The 25,957-nt window shown below is 34.7% G+C and overlaps 1 protein-coding gene across 1 annotated transcript; it reads right to left on the bottom strand.

Moving 5' to 3' along the window:
• Positions 1 to 3,761: 3,761 nt before the first annotated feature.
• On the bottom strand, positions 3,762 to 25,941 carry LOC145248664 (uncharacterized). Its single transcript, XM_080110332.1, has 4 exons — positions 25,808 to 25,941; positions 10,860 to 10,917; positions 8,589 to 8,638; positions 3,762 to 4,261 (listed from the first exon to the last, which is right to left on the bottom strand). Exons 2-4 carry the CDS (start codon positions 10,874 to 10,876, stop codon positions 3,960 to 3,962), a joined length of 369 nt encoding a protein of 122 aa, XP_079966458.1. The 5' UTR covers positions 10,877 to 10,917; positions 25,808 to 25,941; the 3' UTR covers positions 3,762 to 3,959.
• Between the last annotated feature and the right edge of the window lie 16 nt (positions 25,942 to 25,957).

Below are 25,957 nucleotides of genomic sequence, written 5' to 3'. Positions count from 1 at the left end.
AAAAACTGAGGGTTGGCCCCTTTCATAAGCCGCCTGTTAAAACTGTTAACACATGGTCACTAGTGATTTACATTTCAAAATACACGCATTAATAAAACTAGCTCCAAAACTATTTGTCTGTGCTAATTTTCCTTGCGATATTCGTTTTCAGCATACCTGAACAAACTGAGGCTTGGCACCTTTCATATGCCGCCTGTTCAAACATGGTCGCCAGTGATTTACATTTCACAATACACGCATTAATAAAACTAGCTCCAAAACTATTTATCTCTGCTGATTTTCCTTGCGATATTCGTTTTCAGCATACCTGAACAAACTGAGGGTTGGCCCCTTTCATACACCGCCTGGTTAAACTGTTCAAACAGGGTCGCCAGTGATTTACATTTCAAAATACACGCATTAATAAAACTAGCTCCAACACTATTTGTCTGTGCTAATTTCCTTGCGATATTCGTTTTCAGCATACCTTAACAAACTGAGGGTTGGCCCCCCTTCATATGCCGCCTGTTCAAACATGGTCGCCAGTGATTTACATTTCACAATACACGCGTTAATAAAACTAGCTCCAACACTATTTATCTCTGCTAATTTTCCTTGCGATATTCGTTTTCAGCATACCTGAACAAACTGAGGGTTGGCCCCTTTCATAAGCCGCCTGTTAAAACTGTTCAAACATGCTCACTAGTGATTTACATTTCAAAATACACGCATTAATAAAACTAGCTCCAAAACTATTTGTCTGTGCTAATTTTCCTTGCGATATTCGTTTTCAGCATACATGAACAAACTGAGGGTAGGCACCTTTCATATGCTGCCTGTTCAAACAGGGTCGCCAGTCATTTACATTTCACAATACACGCATTAATAAAACTAGCTCCAAAACTATTTGTCTCTGCTAATTTTCCTTGCGATATTCGTTTTCAGCATACCTGAACAAACTGAGGGTTGGCCCCTTTCATACACCGCCTGGTTAAACTGTTCAAACAGGGTCGCCAGTGATTTACATTTCAAAATACACGCATTAATAAAACTAGCTCCAAAACTATTTGTCTGTGCTAATTTTCCTTGCGATATTCGTTTTCAGCATACATGAACAAACTGAGGGTTTGCCCCTTTCATACACCGCCTGCTCAAACATGGTCGCCAGTGATTTACATTTCCAAATACACGCATTAATATCTCGAAAACTATTCGTCTGCCTGTGCTAATTTTCCTTGCGATATTCGTTTTCAGCATACCTTAACAAACTGAGGTTTTGCCCCTTTCATATGCCGCCTGTTCAAACATGGTCGCCAGTGATTTACATTTCAAAATACACGCATTAATAAAACTAGCTCCAAGACTATTTTTCTCTGCTAATTTTCCTTGCGATATTCGTTTTCAGCATACCTGAACAAACTGACGGTTCGAGTTTTCCGGGTACGGTTTTTCCGGAGATGAGTTTTCCCGGGACAAGTTTTCCGGGCACTGGTATAAGTGCTATGGGTTCATGAGAGCACATCCCATTAAAGTACTTGTAAACAGGGATGCAACACCGAGGCGATGGGACAGACGTTGGAGATTGACCTATAGCACGCACGGGGCCTATTAGATTAGATACTCTTTTTTTTGTTGTTTTTGTGCTCAACGATAAAAACCGACTTCTTCATTTGTGTTTGCTTCTCATTTTCGCTTTTGCTCTGATAAGAGTTTCGCTAATGTGAAAAAGAAAACAGGTACGAACGTTTGCTGACATTTATTGGATGTGTTCCTACCAGTATTTTGCTTAATTTTCGAGTTTGGAGCGATTATCGAGTCTCACAAGATGTCTGTAAAATGTCAGACACTTCTTTATTGTTCTAACTTAAAACCGTGCGCTACTTTTGTTTGTGTTAAATAAACGTTTTAAAATAAGTTAAAACAACAAAAATGTGATCTAGGTAGGTAGAAGAGTAACTTATCTTGCCTTTGGTAACATTCATTTTCTTATATATTTATTTGTGCACTACTTTTTCGTTTTGTTCTCTTGAATGCGAAATATTCGCCATGAAATTTCCACGGGTCATGATCATTTCGTTTTATTAATCTTAAGTTTCATAGAATAAAAAGTTCTGACACAACTTTGTCGAGCGATTTATAATCGATTTCATTTAACTTCTGTTTGACCCCGGCACGTACGATCCTTTCTCTCCTTCCCCCACTCTCTCTCTCTCTCTTCTTTAGCTTGGTGACAAGCCGCGTATGTGTGCGTGCGTGTGTGTGTGTGTGTGTGTGTGTGTGTGTATGAGTATACATGCGTTCGTATGTGTGTTGTCGTAATCACCAAAATTTAAAAAAATAAAAACGTTTTTCCCCGACCGGCCGGATTAGGGTTGTGAGGTGTGGTTAGAGTTCATGAAAATAAATGTTAGCAATAAAAACTTTTTAAAACCAAGTTAGAAAAAAGAAAACAATTTGGGTTTGTATTACTGTACACATAGATTCGAAAAAGTTGTCAAAAAACAAATATAGAACAAATAAATGTTATCAAAGGCAAGATAAGTTACTTTTCTACCTAACTGGATATAATTCACGTGTTTTTATTCAGTGTAACATGTTTATTCAGCTCGAAAAACATGCAATTTTTACCGATGTATTGGAAAATTCAAAATGGCAGCCGACTGTCTCTCGGAGAGGGTACGTTTGGGAAAAGGTATTATAAATAATAAACTAGACAAAATACTGTTAGAAATTCGCTCAATATATGTTACCGTGACATCAGTTGACATGTATTCGGTTGTTTTCTTCTTACACCATTATAACAATGATCATATATTATTATTATTATTATTATTATTATTATTATCATTATAGTGACATTTGAGGTCACTCTCATATTCATATATTATTATGATAGTGATATGTGAGGTCACTCTCATATTTTTGCCCACAGTTGCCTGATTAACCCTTTTAAAACTAAATTTCACGAATTTGGCTTCTTTTTTTTTAAACCTTCAAAATGTTGTATTTGGCCCTTTTCAAATTTTCTTTTAGCCATCAGCTGATCATCGCTGCAATAGAGTGAAGGTCAGAAAAGTTTCGACATATATTTATAATATGAAAAGATAATCAATTCAACATGGATATGTTTTTCTTTTTGTTTTATTTTAATGAACAGAACCAAAGAACGAATAGGTAATATATACAAAATTCAGAAGATGATAATATATATTTAAATTCATAAGTCTTATTTTTCTTCTTTTTTCTTGAGCTCCCAATAACGAATCAAAACGGATTCACAACCCCCCTCAAAATAAATTACAGAGTTCTTCCCTTTTAATCATTTATTTTTCTTTTATAACTCTTAATGGTTGATTTGCTATTTTTCCCTTTCATGCGATAGACTTTTCTTTTTTTTAAGAGATCCAATATTTCCTTTATAATTGAGAAATGGAAAGAGTGAAAGATGAACCAGCCTTTATTTTATGCTTTTCTTTTCATCTTTCTCGCGATGTTGATTTTATCGGCGGAGCTAAGCTACTGCTCAGACGTGTTTTTTCTTTGGACTCCCGTCTGCAACTGATTAGCGTTTGAAATTCTTAACTGTAACTTTTGTCGAACGTTTTTTTCTGAATTTTAAATATATCAGCGTTTTTTTCTTTCTTCATTTTTGTTTTATTCCTCGATATCGCTGTCGTTGCTATGGTAACGGCTTACTTGTCTCGCGTTTTGGAATTTTAACCATTAAATTTATTTGTTTTTTTTTTATTATTACGATATTGATATATCCCAATATCGTGACACACTTGTACGTTTTATCATTTTTTCTTTCCAATTCTACGTATTTATAACTCAATCAATTTTTTACTGAATAATTCTTACTGACATTCTCTTTATTCAGAAATAGAAAATGAAATTATTAATATTAAAAAAATATATAATTTGTTAAATACTTCATATCTTCTTTACAATCGAATTACATGGGTCAAAATTATTAATATTTACTTACCAATGACGTTGAAAGTAACAAATTCAATATAATTTCCGGTATTATCCGAACACGACCATTTGTTTTGATCTTGTTGCACCTCTTTTATGATGAGAGTCATGTTATAACCATTTCTTGAAAGCTCGAATCTAGAATCCTCTTGACAAGTTGTTAGATTCCTACATCGAAGTGTATTACCATTTTTCACATTTTCCCATTGTAAACGATTGAATATAGGATCAGCAGGGAAGATACAGTTTAGTGCTGCGGGGCTTCCTTCCAGAAAATCGGTTGCATTTGCAGAAAAAATGATTCCTGAAAAAAATAAATAAATAATAAAATAAAATAAAAAATAATGGATTCAATGGATTAAATGCAATATTTTGAAGCATATGATTTTAAAATATGATATTCTTATATATATATATATATATATATATATATATATATATATATATATATATATATATATATATATATATATATATATATATAATATAAATGCGAGATTTTGAAGCAAATGATTTTAAAATATCATGTACTTATATATAATGTATATATATATACATTATATATATATGTATAAGTTGGATTTTTAATTGAGACCTAAATAGCATCACATCTGACAAACTAATGTTTGATTCTACCTAGCCAGTTTGTCTTTGGTTTTCTACTTCCCAGCATGTTTTTTACAATCTAAAAATCTTTCTCAATCCTTTTCTTTGAAAAATACTTATTCTGACAAGAAAGATTATTACAATATTTTTACATAACAATATTTTACATAGCCCTCAAATTTTCATTAATGACCTAAAAATTCATTATTCACACACACACACACACACACACACACACACATATATATATATATATATATATATACATATGAGCAAACAGTTAATAAAATATGTTAAAAAACACTTTGAAATGAGTTAAAAACATATTTAATCTGAAAAGGAAACACTAGATAAATAGATAGTCCTTAATGCGTGGAGTTTCGAAGAAATACTCTCCTTCTCATCAGAGGGTAAAATTAGCAAAATGCGGGATCGGATTTTGCATGCAGAAGTATTTGATGAAACAACAAGTAAGTCAAAGATCTTACTTGAAAACAAAATAAGTTAAGCAGAAGGAATATGGTAAAGAAAAAGGTGATTACACATGAATGGATAGTCTGGTGGAAGATAAAAAATCCAGTGACGGTAAAATCCAAATGTAAAACTTCAAGAAAGTTAAGAGAATTTCCATTTGTACAAGTAAAATCCAAAGAAATTCCGTAATTGGAAGAAGATGGTCCATAATAATCCAAAGGCAGAAATCCATGGAATAATTCACAAAAATGTGTACAAGGAAAAAAATAATATTAATAAAAGAAAAATAAGATGTGCTTTTCACTCTACTTCCGAGACATAACTATAAATAAAAAATCTGGGAAGAGAAAGGAGAGAAAAAAAATGATAAAGTTAAATATAAAGGCGGCTTCTTAAAGGCAATAGCCCAGGCTTGCGATTTAGACGTCAACAGGGAGGAGGAGAAGTGATGATTTGAGCTGGTATTATTGGAAGTGAGATTGTTGGTCCTTTTCTTGTCCCTGATTGTGTCAAAATGAATTCTGTGAACTACTGCAAGTTTTTGGAAGCAAATTTATTACCCTGATTGAATTCACAAAATGATGCTCTCAACCAGAATCTAAATATCCAACAAGACAATGCCCAAGCTATGCCTCTCGGTTCACAAAAGCCTGGCTTTCAGACAAGGGGATCTCTGGTGAACGTCTGACGGTCTGGCCCTCTCAGAGCCCGGATTTGAATCCGATAGAGAACCTCTAGTCGATTCTGAAGAGGAAGGTTTACGAAAACGGGCATCAATTCCATAAAAAGACATTTGGGAGAGCATCAAGAAGGTATTTTCTGAAATCACACCTCAGCAAGTGAAATCACACCTCAGCAAGTGAAATCACACCTCAGCAAGTGCATAGATTAACATCCTCTGTTGATAGGAGGCTGATTGATTTGATTAAAAATGGAGAAAAGTGAATAAAGGGTTAAATAGTTTCATAAATTCGTATTGTCCTGTTAATTGTTATTTGAGTAATAACTGTTGTTTTCTTGTAATATGTTATCAATATATGGTACTATAATCATCATGTCACAATTTTTCGAATTATATCATGTTTAAAATGGTATTTATTGCGGATAAATGAGTGCTTGCAAACTCTTTGGGCCCATATTCCTTCCTAAAATCATTTAAAAATCCATACCCACCCCCAGAATATGATTATTTGGTTTTCGTTTCTATGAATTTACTTCACATATTTGCATATCAAACAGTGAGTAACATAGTTATTATATTGGAAAATATTGAAGCATAAATTTATCAATTTATACAATTTGCAAACACTTTTGACCCCCACTGTATATGCATCATCTTTGTCGATATTAAAATATTTGCAAACTAATTTTCAATCTTTATTTATTAATTTTATTATTGCCATCCGTAGTTGTTGTTGTGAGGCGATAGCAACTATGGATGGCAATAATTGATGTAATGCAATGAGGAGATTTGGAGTTCCAATCCCGTTGCGGTTACCACCTGATGAAGATCAAAGGAATAGTTGGTCGAAACGTCGTGAAACAACAACTAAGAAAGATGAGGATGATAGTTCGCAACAAATAAATAAATTGATAAATAATACTCATCTCAATAATAAATTCCAATTAAACAATAAAGAAATCTTTATTATTTAACATTTTCGTTTGGAGTATTTGAAATAGCAAACATTTGCAAAGCGATATTAAACAGGCAAAGTTGTGATAAATTTAGTATTAGGGTTAGGGTTAGGGTTAGGGTTAGGGTTAAGATTGCATAAGGTGGAACATATTGTTTTCATTTACATGAATAATAGTCGCAGTTCCAAGCTGGCCAATAAACTAATTCAGAGAGTCTGCAAATGTTCACCTCTAATCTTAAACCCTAAATCCAGCCGTGAACCTCTTCCCTGGAATAGTTTAGAGGTTATTTGACAGATATTTTTTATGAGATACAGAAAGAAGATGTCATATTCCAAAAATTATATAAATTGATTACATAGTTTTTTTTATATAGAAAATATTTTTTTACGAATTTTAACGATTTTATTAGAAAACTGTATCCATTACAAGGTTGATTGTAATCTCAGTAGTTCGAATTGAGTTCTCTTTCCCCTTATTTATAAAAAACATTACAGACCAAAACATGAACTCTTAGTTAAAAAAGACTACTTGATCAATTTACGTGACTTTTGGAATATGACATATTCGTTGCGTGACGGGTATGGACATGATAAAGTTTTTAGATTTTTCTGTATTTTTGTTTTGAAGATAGGTTTAATTCTAAAATAAGCACCAATTTTTTCTTTGAAATAATCAGAAAAATACAAATTTGGCCTTCGGTTTAGGATCACATCTAATCAGACGATAACGAAAGTGTCCTTGACGCCATTCCAAGTCATTTGAAGTGAAGAGTAGCAGCAATATGATTGAAATCAAATTTCAATAATATTGTCTAACAACACATTGTCTGCGCAAAACGTTTTAACAACCACTCACATAGCTCTCGACAAAGAGGTACATATTGAAGCATATCATTAAATAGCAATAAAGCAAAGACTGTTGGGCATTCATGAATGAAACTTGGTGGTCAAGTTAAACATAGACGTCAGTTTATTTGTACTAATGTAGAGTTGAATGTAATAATCAAAGAAGCAAGCGCCCATATGTATGTGTGCATTGTGTGGCCATACGACTTACCTTCAGGTGGGATCTGAGAGAGAGAGAGAGACAGACAGAGAGAGATTAAATATGTCGACCCTGGCTTTATAACGTGTAGTCTCGTAGAATTGCACGAGATCATACTGCACACATATGCAAATGAATTGCAGTCAGTTTTTTTTTAATAAACACCTGTTGGCAGAGGTGAGAGGGACAGACGTGTGCTGGAAGGCGAGAGAAAATTGTGAGGAAAAGGAAATACAGCGATTCGTGAACTTTTGTGTTTTTTTGTTTCTTTTTTTTTCCTCCCAAAATATCAGCCCATTTAACTGCAACCAAACATATTTGAATTGCAGCAAGGACTGTGAATTTAATCAATCATTCCATGATTGACATTTCTTGGAGAAAACTGTATTTTGTAAAAAAAAAAAAAAAAAATTGAGACTTAAAAGCAACCTCCACAAATCTCTACTTTTGTCCGAATTTCAAAATAATAATACACTAAATATTTTTTCTATTTTTAAAGGAAAGTAACTTTACTCTTATCTCCTTTGCTCTAAAAGCATTTTTGAAACACGAGTTATCTGCCCCTGACTTAGGACTAGACATTAATGAGATGCTAAATAGGAAAACATTAAATGGACGTTCGCTCTGCGACAGACAATTAAATGCCACCTCATTTCACAGTAATTTCTTTTTAACTGCTATTTATATAATAAATATTTATTGTTGTTTACCTACAGAATCGTTTTCATCCAAATTATTTCTTCATATTTTTGTTTTATCACTTAAAAATGTCAGTATTTTTGTATGAAGCTCCAGAAATTGATTAATAAGTATGAGAAATTAAATAGATAAAGCTAAAAGAATAAAAATAATTAAAAATAACATACTGAAAGACTCCGTCAAGTGGATCATGCTTGCTATTATTATTATTATTATCCTGGAAAAGAGAACAAAACTATTTTAATTAAAATCGGAAATTTCAAATGGATACAGAAGTGATTAACACATTTGGTTGTGGGTCTGACGTCAAGGAGTAGAAAGCCGCAGAAAATTATAAAACAAAATTAAGGTCAAAATACAAAGACGAAAATAAAACATAAGTGGGAAAGCAGAAACATTTCTTTGTTGATGACGTCATTGGTTGAAATGTTGTTATATGTAAATGTGGTTGGAAGTTAGGCCACAAATAGAAACGACAAGAACTGACATCAAATGACGTAAACAATTGTTATTTAACAGAAGGAATACGAGTCCAAGCAGATTCTGGCAGACAGATAAGTAAGGAAATGAAAAGGCCTCATAAAAATCGTGTTTGTTTGTGAAAGAAATTAACGAAAAAAATAAGATTGTTGTTTTTATAAAGAAAAAAAAACATCTTATTCTTATTCTGTTAGCCACAATCGAATAGTATATATATATATATATATATATATATATATATATATATATATAATAAATGAAAATATATATGGCAACTAAGCTACACAGAATATTCCGTGTTTCATTCTCATGAGAATTCGTCAGGTTGACAAATTCTGACGACTTCGCTTCCTTCAAATTAAGGCTAGTCATTTCAAGCGCGTATGATAGCGTTGCAAAATGGCCATGAAAAAGTGACCCCTTCTTGTAAAAAACTGCTCAGTTGAGGGTGAAGGAATTAATGTCTTTGGCTAATTTTTCGATATTTGTTGTCTGAAAGATCAAGGTTAAAAACGATACTTGTTCCGACATACAAACACACACGCACACACACGCACATTTTGATTGGGTGTGTTGCGGTGGTGTAGTAAGTCTATTTTGAACTCTATCAAGGTAGGATGTCCTTTCTAGCAGTTCCTTCCCAGATATGGCTACAGTACTCCATCCTTGGATGTACCTGGCTCTTATAAAGGTAGAGAATTACATCAGCAGTGAGATATCTACTGGATCGGTAGAAGGATCTCACCATTTTTCCAACAACCTTATATACTAGTCGATCTTCTTGTTCAATATCCAACATTCACTAAAAGATGATTTAATTGTCTTTTGTATTCCATATGTATGTTGCGGAATGAGATTTTTTTAGATCCTGTTAAATTTCACCGATACATATCTGAAGACAATTCATTGGTCAATATATATATTTGCATTAGATAGGGGGGGTCAAAGGGAGACAGAGACCAAAATTACTAATTAATTATATCTTATTAGTCCATGCTCTTACACGGCTGACATCCACATTGCATGCTTCTAAACAGACTATCTTTTCTATCACCTTCTCTCTTTGAGTCATGTGTTGTCATGTCCGTTTCTTGTCCTTTTTCACAGCCTAAACAATTTTAAATTCAGGATCATCAAGTATACCTCTTGTTATTTTCAACTAACTAAATTATATGCCAGTGAATCGTTCAATATTTAACCAATAAACCAGCTCCCAATAAAAATGGGAGTGTCCATAGCAATAGGAGCAATAGAATAGTTTCATTTTATTTATACGAAAAAGTCAAACGACACGCGACAGAATGAAATAGTGCAAATTTTATAAAAGTCAATCAAATAAATCTAGACATGACGTCCCATTTGCAAATTATAGATATTACAATCTAGGAGGTATATAAACAGTTCTAAGAAATAGTGACCCCCCCAGAGAACCCCGGCAAAAAAGCCTTTGCTGCACATATAAAAATGCACACACCGCTTTTGCCTTATATATATATATATATATATATATATATATATATATATATATGTCCTGACACGTTTGACACCCACATTTCATGCTTCCAAACAGACTATCTTTTCTATCATCCTCTCTCTTTGACTCATGTGTTGTCATATCCGTTTCTTGTACATTTTCACAGCCTAAACAATTTTAAACTTAGAATTATCAAGTATAACTCAGTTTCTATTTCTTGTTATTTTCAACTAAATTATATGCTAGTGGATCGTTCAATATCTAACATTTAAAGGTGATTTTATTTTCATTACATTTCCCACATACGTTGATCAACGATATTATCACTATGACGAACACGTATAAGTATTTTCAAAAGTCAAGAATCTCAGTAGAATGTTTGGTGCTATGCATGAATTATTACAAATTTGTGTCAAGAGGGTTTGTATATTTGCAAGTGTCAACAACAACAAAAAAAGCAATTCATTAAAAAGATTAAACAAACCTGATCGTCGTTTCCATGGTGATTGCAGCTTAATTATCTTCAGAGAAAATATTTCTTGCTGAAATAATTAAATAATTAATTAATTAAAATTTAAATTAATTTAAGTTAAAAGAATTCAACATTAAAAAATTTAACATTAAAAAATAAATTCATCATAAATTCATATTTTTCATTGAGAACTCAAAGTTTTTTCTGTGTCTGAGGCGTCTTTTTCCCTCTCTCTCTCTCTCTCTCTCTCTCTCTCTCTTTGTCTGCCTGTCTGTCTGCCTGCCTGCCTGCCTGTCTGTTTCTGAGCATTTGATGTGATTCAAAATCATTGCATGAAATTTTCGTATTGTCTGGGATGGAAAATTCTTTCTCTTTTTATATCCACGAGTATTCGTCCAAACAAAACAATGCTCATTTGCATAAGTGTACTCTTGGCATCACGCACACAAAAAAACAAGATATTTTCATCTTAAATGTAAATAAAACACTCTGGGTTCAATACCCAATCAACAACATATGACACAACCCTAACTCTTTTCCTCATAAACCTCATGATGGCTGCTAACTCAGCCTCCTATCTCTTGACTAAATATGATGCAGAATAGCAGTGGATATCTGGTTCACGTGCTTCTTTGAAGTGGAACGTGCACCATAGTTTCTGTTTTTGTTTTCTTCAATAAAATTTCTGCTTCCAAATCATCCAACAAGATGCGTAGCTCCATTTCCATAAGAATCACTGGCACCAGCCATTTACAGCTCAGTACTAGGTTACTCATCCATTTCCTCATCTTTTTTTTACATAGGAGTCACCACTTATTAAGTCCCAGAGGCCACTCGAGGATAAGGGTTAAAGAGAGTACAGTAGTCAATGGGACAATATCGTAGTAATCGGTAGTAGTGGATATTTTATAAATTGGATTACTTAAGGGGAAACGGCTCATCAAGAACTTGTTTATGTTGGACTTGAAGACAACCAGATTGTAGTTAGCTGGAAAGCAGGCAAATGGAAGCCAATTCCACAGGTGTGTAGTTCTAAGGAAGAAGCTTTGTTCATACAATCTACGTTTAGGTTTTTTTTTTTTACATAGGCATCACCACATTATCAAGGCCAAGATGCCACTCAAGGATAAGGGTTAAAGAGTGTACAGTAGAAATTGGACAATATAGTAATCATTAGTAAAGAAAATTTGGTAAATTTGATAACTTATATGGAACGGCTCATCAAGAACTTATTTACGTTAGACTTGAAGACAACCATATTGTAGTCAGCCGGAAAGCAGGAAACCGGAAGACAATTCCACAGGCGTGCAGTTCTAAGAAAGAAGCTTTGCTCATGGAATCTACGTTTAGGTTTAGGCACAGATGAAGAGTGGGGGGAATTATTGATAGTGTTTACAGCTAGACGAGTGTTTCTTGTGAAAGTTTGGCGAGGGGGACCATAGATTGAAGCTCAGTCGAACACTTTCCATGAAAATAACGATACATCAGAGACAAACTCGCAACATCTCTTCTGTGAGATAGAGGTTGCAGCGAAGAGAAAAGGACATCTCCTACGAGGCTACGAAGTCTATTTTGAACTCTATCAAGGCAGGACAAGTCCTTTCTAGCAGCTCCTGCCCAGATGTGGCAACAGTATTCCATCCTTGGACGTACCTGGTTCTTATATAGATAGAGAATAGCATCAGCAGTGAGATATCTACCGGATCGATAGAAAGATCCCACCATTTTTCCAGCGGCCTTGGCAACAGATTTGATGTACGTGTTCCATTTAAGATGAGGAGTAATGGTCAAGCCCAGAAGCTTGTCAAAACTTGAGGCCTCCTGAAGACGAGAGCCATTCATTTCAATTGATGCCAGATGTGGATCAGAATGTTGATGATGTAAAGAGAGAAGCTTGGTTTTAGATGCATTAAAAGTAACCAGCCACTCCTTACCCCATTGTACTACGTGCTCAAGATCAGAGGAGAGAGAATTGGAGAGAACTTGGTCGTTTACTGTCTTAGATGTGCTACCATAAATGGTAGTGTCGTCAGCATAGATGTCTACAAATGATATAAGGATGTGATTTGGAAGATCATTAATATAGATCAGGAAAAGAGTTGGGGCCAGGATGGATCCCTGAGGGACACCGGCATTAATACTGTGAGCTTCTGATTTTTGCCCCTCAACTACTACTCTTATGAACCTATCAGAAAGAAATGATTTAATAATTGAGACGACATTTCCAGCAATACCATAGCTAGAGATCTTATGAAGTAAACCTTTATGCCATACCCTATCAAAGGCCTTAGATATGTCAAGAGCAATTGCCCTAGAAAGTTTGCCTCCGTCGAGAGATTTGCTAATCTTATGAGATATAACTGTAAGCACATCTGCTGTAGATCTAGCAGAACGGAAACCATATTGAGTGTCACTAAGAAGGTTATTTTTGTTGAGATGGTTGATTACTTCTGTATTTAACACAGTTTCCAGCAACTTACTCATGACGCACAGGAGACTTATTGGCTTGTACTGAGAGGGGGATGAGCGATCACCTGAATTCTTAAATACAGGGCATACTGATGAAATTTTCCAGGGAGATGGGAAACTATTCTCCTTAAGACAACGTTTAAACAGTTTTGTAAGTATGGGCGCTAGTTCAGGTTGAAGTTTTTTGAGTACTATAATTGGAATACCGTCAGGGCCAGTTGCTTTACTGGAATCAAGGTTTTTGATTAGCTTGGCAACATCACGTACAGATATACGTATTTCACATAGCGTGTTTTCTGATACAGGAGGAAATATTGGGGGTTGGCAGCCTTGATCGCAAAGGGTAGAATTAGCTGCAAAGTTCTTGACAAAGAGTTTGGCTTTGTCTGATGCTGACGAGATTACCTCAGGTCCATTGATAATGGTTGGGATGGAGCACACGCTTCTGTTCAGGATTCTGTTTGCTCCAAAACTGTTGGGAACCAAGCCGCTGCTCAGCTACTTTGGACTGAACAGGTTGAGCATACAACTCTCTTGCATTCTTTATTACTTTCTTACAATGGTTGCTGGCAGTCCTGAAAGCGGCTTTAGTTTTCATACATCTATTACGTTGGAAACAGTGGAAAAAGTGATTTCTGTGCGCAATGGCAGCAGCACATTCTGGAGAGAACCATGGCTGGCTGTTAGGTTTTTGCTGAAACTTTTTCGAGGGTATGAAACGGTCAATACCTACAATTAACCATTCCGTCAGGTCTAATACTATAGAGGACACATCCTTTTTAAACATGGAATGCAGAGGTAGATCAGATATAAATGTACGAAAGCTATCCCAGTCAGCCTTAGTGTATCGATATACTGTACGATGGAGAGGTACGTCTGGGGACTTATTACATTTCATTTTTATCTTAATTGATACAACAGAATGGTCGGAATATCCAAGAAGCGACAGAACAGAAACTGAACATAGTTCAGGGCAAGTTGTGAGAAAAAGGTCTAGTAGGCTCGCATACTGGCCGTCATTGTCGGGCACACGAGTGGGTTCCTGAACAATCTGAGTGAGGTCATAGGCAATGGAGAAATCATGACAGAACCTCCCCTCATCATCGGTCTTGTTAGAGTGGGTCAACCATTCGACGTTGTGAACATTGAAGTCACCACATACGTGAATGTTAGCTGAAGGATAAGCAGATAGGACTTGGTCAATTTTCTCAGATATGCTTTGAAAGATAGTAACTCCGCTGTTATGGGGGCGATAGAGAGTAAATATAAATGCCGTAGTGTGAGCTAAAGCAACCCAGAAGCACATATAGGGTAAGTTAGGATCTTCCCTGGAGATGTCCCTACCACATGGAAAGTTATCCCTAATATAGGCACAAATTCCATGCCCATGGCGATCTTGGGGGTCAGATTTAGAAGTTAAGTTAGAGTATCCTTTAATTGCGAACTCTTCTAGGGAAATAGCCTGTCCAATGCCAGTTTCACTTAAAAATAAAAGGTCTGGTTTAGTCTCCTGTAATTGGGTTTCAACCTCTGGAAGGTTAGAACGTAGACCCCTGATGTTGGAGAAGGAGACATGGTAGTAGGGGTCTACGTTCGAAGTTGGAGAACCAGGTTTAATCGTGTATTTTTTCTTGAAACTTGTCATGATGAATTTTTGGAAATGGTCTAGTGGTCGTCAGATTTACTTAGAGCAGGACAGAGAGGGGAAACTAAGAGAGAAAAAGAAACGAATTTTTTTATTATTTGTAGCTAATGATAAGGTAAAGCCGTAACAATTACCCACTAGTATGGCATCGAGAGGCCCCACCAGAAGCTACTGCATGGTCCAGAATCCATTCACCAAATGGCAATACAGCAGCTCCAGTACTTTGCACCTGCTGATAGGACAGCCTCCTTGGTGGTTAATCCAAGGTTCGGGTCCCTGACTATCAGGCGGATAACGTCAGCCCAGACAAAACGTTTACCTCCAGCACCCTTACTAGTGACATGGCTACAAGGATAGACATAGAAACAGAAAATTTCCGCCATCTCTGCCAACTGTTCGCGCAAAATACTGCCAACCTAGAAAACAGCTTTTTCTTCTCCCTTTGTCAGAAAAATCACTCATTAAAAAATGAGGACTGAGGGATAAATAAGAAGAAGCGAGAGTAACAGGAGCTGCCGATAACGCATCCACAATGCGTTTTCTACTCTCCATTAAAAAAAAAAAAAAAAAAAACTATTAAGTATTCTACTTAATAAAAGTCCAACGGACGTGTTTAAGGGAAAATATGGTGATAGATTCCCCTCTCAGGAATTAAGAATGAGTACAAATTCGTAATCTATTTTTGCAATCGACTTGGTAGATAAATAAACATTTATGGACGAGAAAAAAAAAGCTAACATTTGATAAAACAGAAATACATAAATTAAATACTGAAATAAAATGGAGTTATTAATATTTGAATCTAAAAATAAAAAGTATGATTAAAATTGAAATCACTTATCTCAACAAAAGCACGTCCGTTTCCATAATGTAAACTGAAATGAGGAATTTAAGTTAATAATAATAATAAAATAAGTGCAATTCTAAATATGCACTGAATTTGTTTAAAAAAAAAGAAGAAAGAAAAAGAACATATTGTTTTATTAAACTTATTGGTTAAATAATTTGACTTTGCCCATTAAAAAAATAATGGCTTAAAAGACATTTTTCACTCAATAATAAGCCTTAGAAGATTGTTAGTGAAAGAAATACAATCACTAAAAGATAAGTGTTTTATTATTTTTAGTAGCCACTTTGAAAAATCACTCGTAAATGCGACTGTTTCATTCGCAATGAAAATTCCTGCACATTACAGTCACCATTAAATTGTGGAATTTAATTTTTTTTTCATTTGCTGATGATGTGAATCAAAACACATATTTCTTGTAGGCAGGTTTAGGCACAGATAAAGAGTGGGGAAAATTATTGATAGTGTTTTCAGCTAGATGTGTGTTCTTCATGAAAGTTTGGTGAGGGGGACTATAGATTGGAGCTCAGACGAGAACTTACCATGTAACAGTAAAGCAGAGACAGGCTTGCAACGTCGTTTTCCGTGAGAAAGAGGTTGCAGGGAAGAGAAAAGGCCATCCCCCGACTAGACTATGAAGTTTATTTTGAACTTTGTCAAGGCAGGATAAGATCTTCCTAGCAGCTCCTGCCCAGATGTAGCAACAGTACTTCATCCTTGGATGTACCTGGCTCTTATATGGGTAGAGAATTGCACCAGCAGTGAGATATCTACTGGAGCGATAAAAGGATCCACCATTTTCCTAGCGAGCTTGGCAACAGATTTGATGTACGTGTTCCATTTCAGATCAGGAGTGAAGGTCAAGTCCAGAAGCTTGTCAAAACATGGAGCCTCTCCAAGACGAGAGCCATTCATTTCAATTTTCAGTCATTGAAGAGTCTGCTCCCAAAGCATGGTGTAAATCGCATACTAGACATGGAATTCCATCAACAATAACAGATTGCTGGACCACATTAGTCACTTGTCCCAGTTTTAATCTAGTGGCATATCGATAGCCTGGCATTTTCACCAAGTGGTTCTACCTAGACGTGATCTACTACAGTATGGCCTGTCCATCAAGTAACTGTGTCAAGTCATTCCTTTTTACTTGAGTCTGGTGTATGTAGATGACATTTGCAGGTGTAGTCGATGGGGACACACCATTCTTTGTCTAGACAGGAAACGAAATACGTAATTTAATAAACACTAATGTGAAGTAAAACAAAAAAAATAAAATACTGCTACGTCATCTCGTAACGCTCCCGCGATGACCTCATTTAGTGGCTATCTGTCAATCAAACCTCTTTCACTCGCTTTATAAGCCTTATTTTAACACTATAATCAATTCCTCTTACTCTTGGCCTACACGGTTAAGTGGTTGGAGTTTGTTTCACCTCCGCGTCAAGGCTCTCGGGTTCAATCCAGCCTCACGACCAAAACTATTATTTTTTTTCGTTTACATCTTTAAACACCCGGGCAACGTTTCTTTATTTTTTTTTACTTCGTTTATTCTTTAGTTTACTTCCCCCTCCCCTATACACACAGCGTTTTTTTCGACATGCGGGCAACATTTCTTTATTTTTTTTACTTCGCTTATTCTTTAGTTTACTCCCCCCTATGCACACAGCGGCTTTTTTTTCGCTGTTTTTTTTTTGGCGGGGGGGGGGGGTCCGATTTTTTTAACATCGTTTCAGAGTTATTACTTATCCCCCCATACACACACCTACAAACACCCGGGCAACGCCGGGTACCCCCCGCTAGTCTAATAAGAAAACAGAAAAAAAAAAAACAGTGAATAAAAGTTTGTTTTTAAAGGAATATGCAAATTAGTATTCCTTTTTAAGTTGCTAGTATATTAACGCATATCTATCTATCTATCTCTCACTCTCTCTCTCTCTCTCTCTCTCTCTCTCTCTCTATATATATATATATATATATATATATATATATATATATATATATATATATATAAGAAAGCTGTATTTATTTTAAAATAGAAAAGTGGGCTTTTAATATCAAAACTATTTGTGGAAATTTAAGTAGGATGACCTTTGAAGTAAATGTGGTATTATGGTAATTGGTGATTCTAGTTAAAAGTAAAATATATATTTTTTTAATTATGGTGAGAAAAGATGGATAATGGTACCCATTTTCTCACACTTTTGTGTGGCCTTGTGCCTAATTTTTTTCAAATATTTAAAATGTAAAGTTTTTTGTTTTCTTCAAATAATTCAAGAGTATTTGTACAGTTTAATCAAGACATTAAAAAATGAAAATATCGAAAAAGGTTATATTTTACGCATCCATTTTGGACTGAAGATCTCCAGAAAAATATTTCACTTAATTTGATCGAGTAGTTTTTTTGTTTTTTTTTTACAGCGGAAAAACACGTTTTTATGAGAGCGCATTGAGGTTAATCATCTTGGAAATTTTTGAATATGCCACGGGGAGATAATTTAAACCGCCGACAATCCCTCCCCATCTTGAATACTTGCTTTTCTTCCTAAAAATCTAACCTTTTGCTCGGTATCATAACAAATTGTTTTTTCACGATAAAAAAAAAAAAACTACTTGATGAAATTAAGTGAATTTTTTTTTTCGAAGGACTTCGTTCCATAGCTGATATGTACAATATAACCTTTTTTCGATATTTTGATTTTTTTAATGTCTTGATTAAACTGTACAAGTGCCATTCAAAGTGTAGTATCTGTTCGCAGCATCTCAACTACTTCAGCCGTTTTATTTTTTACAAAAAATTTAATGATAGAAAATGCGCTCTATAAAATATATTATAGTTCTGGGATTGAGTAATGTATAAACAAAATTCCATTTTAATTGATCTAGTTAGTTATGATTATGTGTTATTCAAATGTAAAATATAATAGACTGGCAAAAATGCTAACTTAAACATTGTTTTTGTTTTACGGCATATTAGCCCTTTTCAGATTATTTAATGCGAAATCTAATAATCTTCAAGAAATTTTTTTTTAATAGAATTAAAAAAAAAAAAATTCAAGTCGGTTTCTATTTAACCAATAGTTGGGACCCTAACATATACTACCACCTCAGTTTAGAGTGGACCTGGGAGCAATGGTAATTAAGAGGTGGCTCCACACTCCCCAAAGCCCCACAAACTATTGGATATAGTTTCAAGTCATATCCAGGACCGATAACTTAAACATTAGAGATTGATGAAAAAGCAATTTCACATTTACGTAAGACAGATTAATGCACACATTATTTCAAAGTTAAGTTTTACAGTTTATTTAAAATGTTGAAGCTGTATTCCTTAATTTTTTTTTTTTTTGCAAATAAATAATTCAATATCAGTACGGCAAATAACTCAACTTATATATGTATGGGAAACGGGGTACGATTATGAATATCTCCAGTATCAAATACGCCTTATACAATGTGAGATTTACTTTATGTATTAAAACCAAGATATAACACATGAGAAATATTTGGAATCAAGTCTCCCCTTGATGTTATTTCAGGTCATTTGAAATGATAGTAGCAAGTTTTTGTCTCCCCTCCATCAAGGTCAAAGGTTTTGGGAAAATATCAGATATTTTGTAATTCATATGCAAAACTAGGAAAACAAATGATTGAAGTATTGGTAAAGGTGGAGTATCTTTGCACACACGAAAAATCCTTTAAAATTACTGAAAATTAGAGGGGTTTTTTTTTGGGGGGGGGTGATGAACACGACAATAATAATAAAAAATTCCAGGAAATAAGTAGTTTCCAAGATATGAATAAATTACAGTTTTAAAAAGTGGGAGATCACTTTTCTATATTAATTTAATGTAAAATGAACATCCACTTTATAGCCAAGGTGACCGTAAAGTGGGTGTTCATTTTACGTTAAATCTTTATCTATCTATCTATCTATATTCCTATAAATTCGTTTTTCCTTTGTGTGTATTGATATTCATATTAAAACCCTTTTTTATTTATTTAAAAAAAATACAATTTTCTCATATATGGGTTGTGGAATTGCATTCACTAGCAAAAAAATCTAGCCAATTTGCATATTATTTTAAACATTCATTTTAATTAATCCCCTATTAGTTTTTTCGGTTCTTTAATGCGATAATCATCTTTAGTTAACTATTACGTATAATTATATTCATGCAGATATTCTATATGATTTATACTTGCCTAATATTTGCGTAAGAAGTTTATGGTAACCACAAAATTGTTTCCATATATATTTATGTATACGGATATATTTTTGTTTAACAAATTTTACCTACCAAACCCCTCCTAGAGTTTTTGGTCTACAGACATGAAACTTCATATATAAAGTATTTGAATCCATGCAAAACTTTATATTTGGGTTTTAGCCAGGAAAAATCGGTGCAAAAGTGTGAAAATTAAAAAAAATGAAATTTGCAGGTGAAAGTCGAACGCCGGCATTACGAATGCATCACGTCGTAGCTATTGGTTCATGTTTTAATTTTTAGCTTTGCAGTCAACATGTTTTCATAGCCCAGTCATTGAAGGCAGAGGCAAAATAAATTTTGAGCTGAATGTTTTGGTTTCGATTCTCGGTGGTGGCGCATGAGTCTTTTTTTTTTATACTTTTTAAATCATTGCATCCAATCTATCTATCTATATCTATAAAAGTGAAAATGTCTGTCGGTCTTTTCTCTATGGTAGTTAAGGATGAGCATTATACAGACAGGCATTACTTTACATATTCACACTTTTTAATATATACATATGCACATAATCTTGTAAACAGTACATAGGACCCCAGCAAAGCCGGGCGGAACTGCTAGTCTATCTATCTATACTCCTATGAATTCGTTTCTCTTTTGTTTGTATTGATATTCATATTCAAAACACGCTTTTCTATTTATTTAAAAAGAAAATACAATTTTCTTATATATGGGTCGTAGAATTGCATTCACTAGCAAAAGATCTAGCTAATTTGCATATTCTTTTAAACATTCATTTTAATTAATTCCTTATTAGTTTTTTTCGGTTTTCTTGTGGAATGATTATCTTTAGTTAACTATTACGTGTAATTATATTCATGCAGATATTCTACATGATTTATACTTGCATAATATTTGCGTAAAAAGTGTGGAGTAAACACCAAATTGTTTCCATATATATATTTATCTATACGTATATATTTTTGTTTTTCTATCTATCTATCTATCTATCTATCTATCTATCTGTCTATCTACCTATCTATCTATGTATATATATATCTATAAAAGTGAAAGTGTCTGTGTATCTGTGCGTCTGTGTACATTTTCCTTCGCAATAACTCTGTTAATTTTCAATCAACAGACACGAAATTTGATATACAGGGTATGGAGATTTGGGAAAATCAATGTGATCGGTTTTCAGCCCCAAATTTCGCTGTTAAGGGGTCAAAGTTCAACGAGTTGACCTTTGAGAACTCTACCAAACTCCTCCAACAATTTTGGATCTACACACTTGAAATTTTAGATATAGGTTCCCTGGGCATGGATCTAACTTAATAACTTGATTTGAGTCTAAAACAACAAATGTTAAGGGGTCATAATAGGGGTCAAAGTTTTAAAAAAAATTGACCACTACGGTCTCTACCTAATTACTCAGACAATTTCTGGTCTAAACATTTGAAATTTCACAGAGAGGGTATTCAGAGATAGGGGGAGCTTTTTCATCAGTTTGGGTTGAAAATTCTTAGTTACCAATATATAAATGTATGTATGTATGTCTGTTTGCAGATCTGCCAAAAACTTTCGACAGACGCGACGGATTTTACCAAGATCATTATCGTTTTGAAGTTCGACCTTTAATACGACAATTATTGAAAATTTGGCTAAAAACATTCACATTTTAACCTTCAATTACGCACTTTTCAACAGGGGGGGTCGTTTTTTTAGCGGATATTTTGAAAGATATCCTCCCCTTTCGATTGTGTAACCTTAATGTGAACGTAAGTCACTTCAAGGTGGTCATAACCGCAAAGACGTCAGGTTTGTTTCCCCGTTCTCTTCCTCCTTTGCGGTACGGGTTCGAGCCTGCCTTCCTACTACCACTTTTTTTTTTTTTGCTCAACATACACATCCAAACACCCGGGCAACACCAGCTTAAATGCTAGTGTATCTATAAAAGTGAACGTGTCTGTGTGTCTGTGTGTGTATATTTCCCTACGCAATTACTCTGTCAATTTTAGTCTACAGACTCGAAATTTGATATACAGGGTACTGAGATTTGGAAAAATCTTTCTGATCGGTTTTCGGCCAGAAATTTGACCGTTAAGGGGTCAAAGTTCAACGATTTGACATTTGAGAACTCTATCAAACTCCTCCAACAATTTTGGGTCTAAACACTTGAAATTTTAGATATAGGTTCGGTGAACATGGATCTTACTTAATAACTCCACTTGAACCGAAAACAATAAATTTTAAGGGGTCATAATAAGGTTCAAATTAAAAAAATTGACCTTTTTTTTTTTGCTCAGCATACACCTCCAAACACCCGGGCAACGCCGGGCACCCATGCCAGTATATCTATAAAAATGAAAATGTCTATGTGCATGTACGTGTGTATCTGTGTGTGTGTACATTTCCTTACCAAACTACTCTGTCAATTTTCAGTCTACAGACACGAGATTTGACATACGGGGTATTGAGATTTGGGAAAATCTTTTTGATCGGTTTTTCGTCAGAAAGTTGGCTGTGAAGGGGTTAAAGTTCAACGATTTGACCTTTGAAAACTCTAACAAACTCCTCCACCAATTTTGGGTCTAAACACTTGAAATTTTAGATGTAGGTTACTTGGACGTTGATCAAACTTTTTAATTTGTATTTGAGCCCAAAACAATAAATGTTAACGGGTCAAAATTGGGGTCAAAGTTAAAAACAATTTGACCTCTGCGATCTCTACCAAATTACTCAGTCAATTTTTGGTGTAAACATTTGAAATTTTTCATAAAGTTTATTCAGACGTAGGGCAAGCTTTTTAATCGGTTTTGGCCGAAAATATTGCTGCCAAGTAGTCAAAGTTTAAAAGATTTGACCTTTGCCGTCTCTAACAAACTATTCAGCCAATTTTGGGTTTAAACATTTGAAATTACATAAAAGGTATTCAGACATGCAGCAAGGTTTTTAATCAGTTTTCAGACGAAAATTTGGCTGCCAATAGATCCAAGGTGAACACGTTGACCTTTGCAGACTCTACCAAACTCCTCCGCCAATTTTGGGTCTAAACACTTGAAATTTTTGATGTAGGTTATCTGGAAATGAGTCAAACATTTTAATATAAAAGTACATATGCACATAAAGGTATGCACAGTACACAGGGCCCAAGCAAAGCCGGGCTGAACAGCTAGTTACTATAGAAAACTGATTCCCCACTTTTTGAAGCAGTAATGTGCGATCTTAAGGGCAAATGTCACATAGCTCATTGCTTAATGTCTGGAAAAGTACTTGTTTGAGGCAAATTTAAATACGATATTCTTTTTCAGCATCCCCCAAAACTTGTATAAGTCATCATATTTAAGGTGATTGTTAAAGTGGAAAGTACGTAAACATTTGCCATCAATTTCAACAATAAGCAATCTACCTAATCATCCTGCATTATTACATGTACTTTGTACGAATAGATGATTGTGTGACATCCACCATTAAAGACCGACTGAATTACTTCCCTTGACTTAATACTATTAGTTTATATAGGCACTTGAATTTTTTTTTCGAAAACTGTTTTTATTAATAATTAATTTTCTATCTCATCGTTTTTCGTAATTTTTGCATATTTTCATTACTGCGACATGACAATTCAATATTTCATTTTTCGAATTTATCTACAATAACAATAAAAGAACTTTTAACATTCTTGGCCTTCGGGACAAGATCAAAGTGTACGAACTTGTACGAACTTTTCCGGTATAAAGAACATACCAGGCGCTTCTGTCCGTGCTGTGACGAACACGAGCCCGAAACAATCGAGCACGCGTTTTTTAGTTGAAGCCGGATACAGCCCCTATTAAAGTACGTCGAGGGGGTAACAGCTCGCATCGATGCCGAGTGTCCGCTTGATCTCGACGTAGGAACTTTTGTGTACAACATGGAGCCGCCGTTCCCCAGGAAGGAAAGTTTGGTTTTCCTGGCGATCCTAGCAGTAGCGCGCATGACCATTTGGATCACGCGCCTCAAGTTGGTCCGCGAAGGGACATCTGTTCCTGATCGGGATCTGATCGTTTACTTTAAACATTTGCTTAAAGTAAAGATCAGATGCGATTGGAAGAGGTTGCCTAGAGTGGAATTTGACAAGAGGTGGGTGCACAGCACTAGTTTGTGCATCCGTCGAGGAGCCAAGTTTCAATACGTGTTCCCTCCTTAGGCATGGCATGGGCGGTGCTGGGTCCTACGGAACCCATCCCACCTAGGTTAGCATTATAAGTTCAGTAAAGTAACTCTTGACTGGTGGTACAAATGAGATCCTGTTCCTGATTTTATTTTTTGGTATTAGAGAACCTCTGAATCTGCCCAACCCCCCTGCTCCTCATCTTTATTTTCTGATGCCCCCGGTCATCCCCCTACTCAGAGGTCACCTTCCTACCCCCTCCATCCGTTGCTTTATTTTCTCCCACCTCCATTAAGGCGACTTCCCCAAACCCCATTAGGGATGCTCTGCTTGTTTTCGGTTCCCCGGAAAACAGTGGGGGATCTAGCCACATAGAATAGTACAGGGGGGTCTTACTAACAACACATTAGTAGTTTTTTCCTTATTTTTGAAATGAACATTTTCATTAGTTTTTTCCCCCTCCACGAACATTTTATGCCAATTAATTCAAGAACTCTTTCTAATGAAATCGAACTTTATTTTCTCACACATACACAAAAAAAAAAAAAAAAAAAAAAAAAAATGCACACACAACATACAGAAATGAATATACAAATTGTACATAGTTAAATTTTACATTGAACGCTGGGGTTATTAGTTAGATTAGGATCCACAGAGTGATTGAGGTATTTTGGTAAATGTTGCCAGTCAAGAGTAAGACTTCAAAGTCTCATCTGTTACATAGTCAAAAAGACCCTCTACCCTCCCCCTCCCAATTTCTTGTGGGGCCTTGTGCCTAATTTTGTTGAATTGAATTTTTTGTACGTTTTTTATGTTCAATTTTTTCTTTCTCAATAAAATATATAAACAAGATCAAAGTGTAGTATCTGTTCTTCAGATGCTACACTTCAATTTCTTGTTCTTTGTCAGTGGAGGAGAAATCCTTCACGACTGAGACAATTTTATTTTTGTTCCTTTTCTCCACGTTAAAAAACGACCCTGGTGTCTAACTCTGTCCCGTGGGGAGGCATTGTAAATAGGAACAATAAAAGAACTTTTACATTTACGTTTGGCTTCTATTTATGTGAATGAATTCAGCACGATATGGGTTCCATGTAAAAATAAATATGTAAACATAGTTCTTTTTTGTCCTTGTTAATCGACAGATCGATTTTTTAAAACATGTCGTTTTAAGCAACAACAATATTACGTACTTAATTGGCATGTCGATAATATTAATATATCCAACAATAACGAAAATTCGTCGAGTAGAACAACTGCTATTGTGTTTTAAGTAAACAAACAAAAAAACGCCTATCGTTATAGATTACAAATATAGGTGTAATCTAAGCCTTATGTTCCGAGTTATGTTCCCTGTGTATGGACTCTTCATTGTCTACTTTAAAATGCAATTTTACCCAATTTTCAGTAAAATTACTTTTAACTCTAAATAACTTTCTACTCGATAAATTTTCGTAATTCTTGAATGTATTACTATTCTCGACATGACAGTTACGTACGTAATATTGTTTTTTTTTTGCTTAAACGAAATGTTTTTTAATCGATCTGTCGATTTTATCTTAACAAGTACCTTTTTTAATATTGAAGTATAAAATTTAACGCAAAAATTAAAATCAACGCAGAAAAAAATTAGAAACTTACTTTGTTTTGATTGTTCAATCATTTAAGCTTCATCTTAAGTGGGTAATGTGGTTGCCAATCGGATTATGATGAATAAAAAAAATGAAAGAAACTTAGTTTTCTTTTTGTGGGTTTTTTTTTCCTGTCATAATTTTTCTTTATTTTTTTTTA

Source organism: Euprymna scolopes, chromosome 27 (assembly GCF_053919585.1).
Source record: "Euprymna scolopes isolate OS-2025 chromosome 27, ASM5391958v1, whole genome shotgun sequence".
Taxonomy (NCBI): Eukaryota; Metazoa; Mollusca; class Cephalopoda; order Sepiida; family Sepiolidae; genus Euprymna; species Euprymna scolopes.
Note: the sequence above shows the minus strand (reverse complement) of the source record. Positions and strands in the feature narration are given on the sequence as shown.

Coding starts and splice junctions, on each gene's coding strand:
- LOC145248664 (XM_080110332.1), bottom strand. Junction 4,262..8,588: donor CCACTTGACGGAGTCTTTCA/GTATGTTATTTT, acceptor TATTTTTTTCAG/GAATCATTTTTTCTGCAAAT.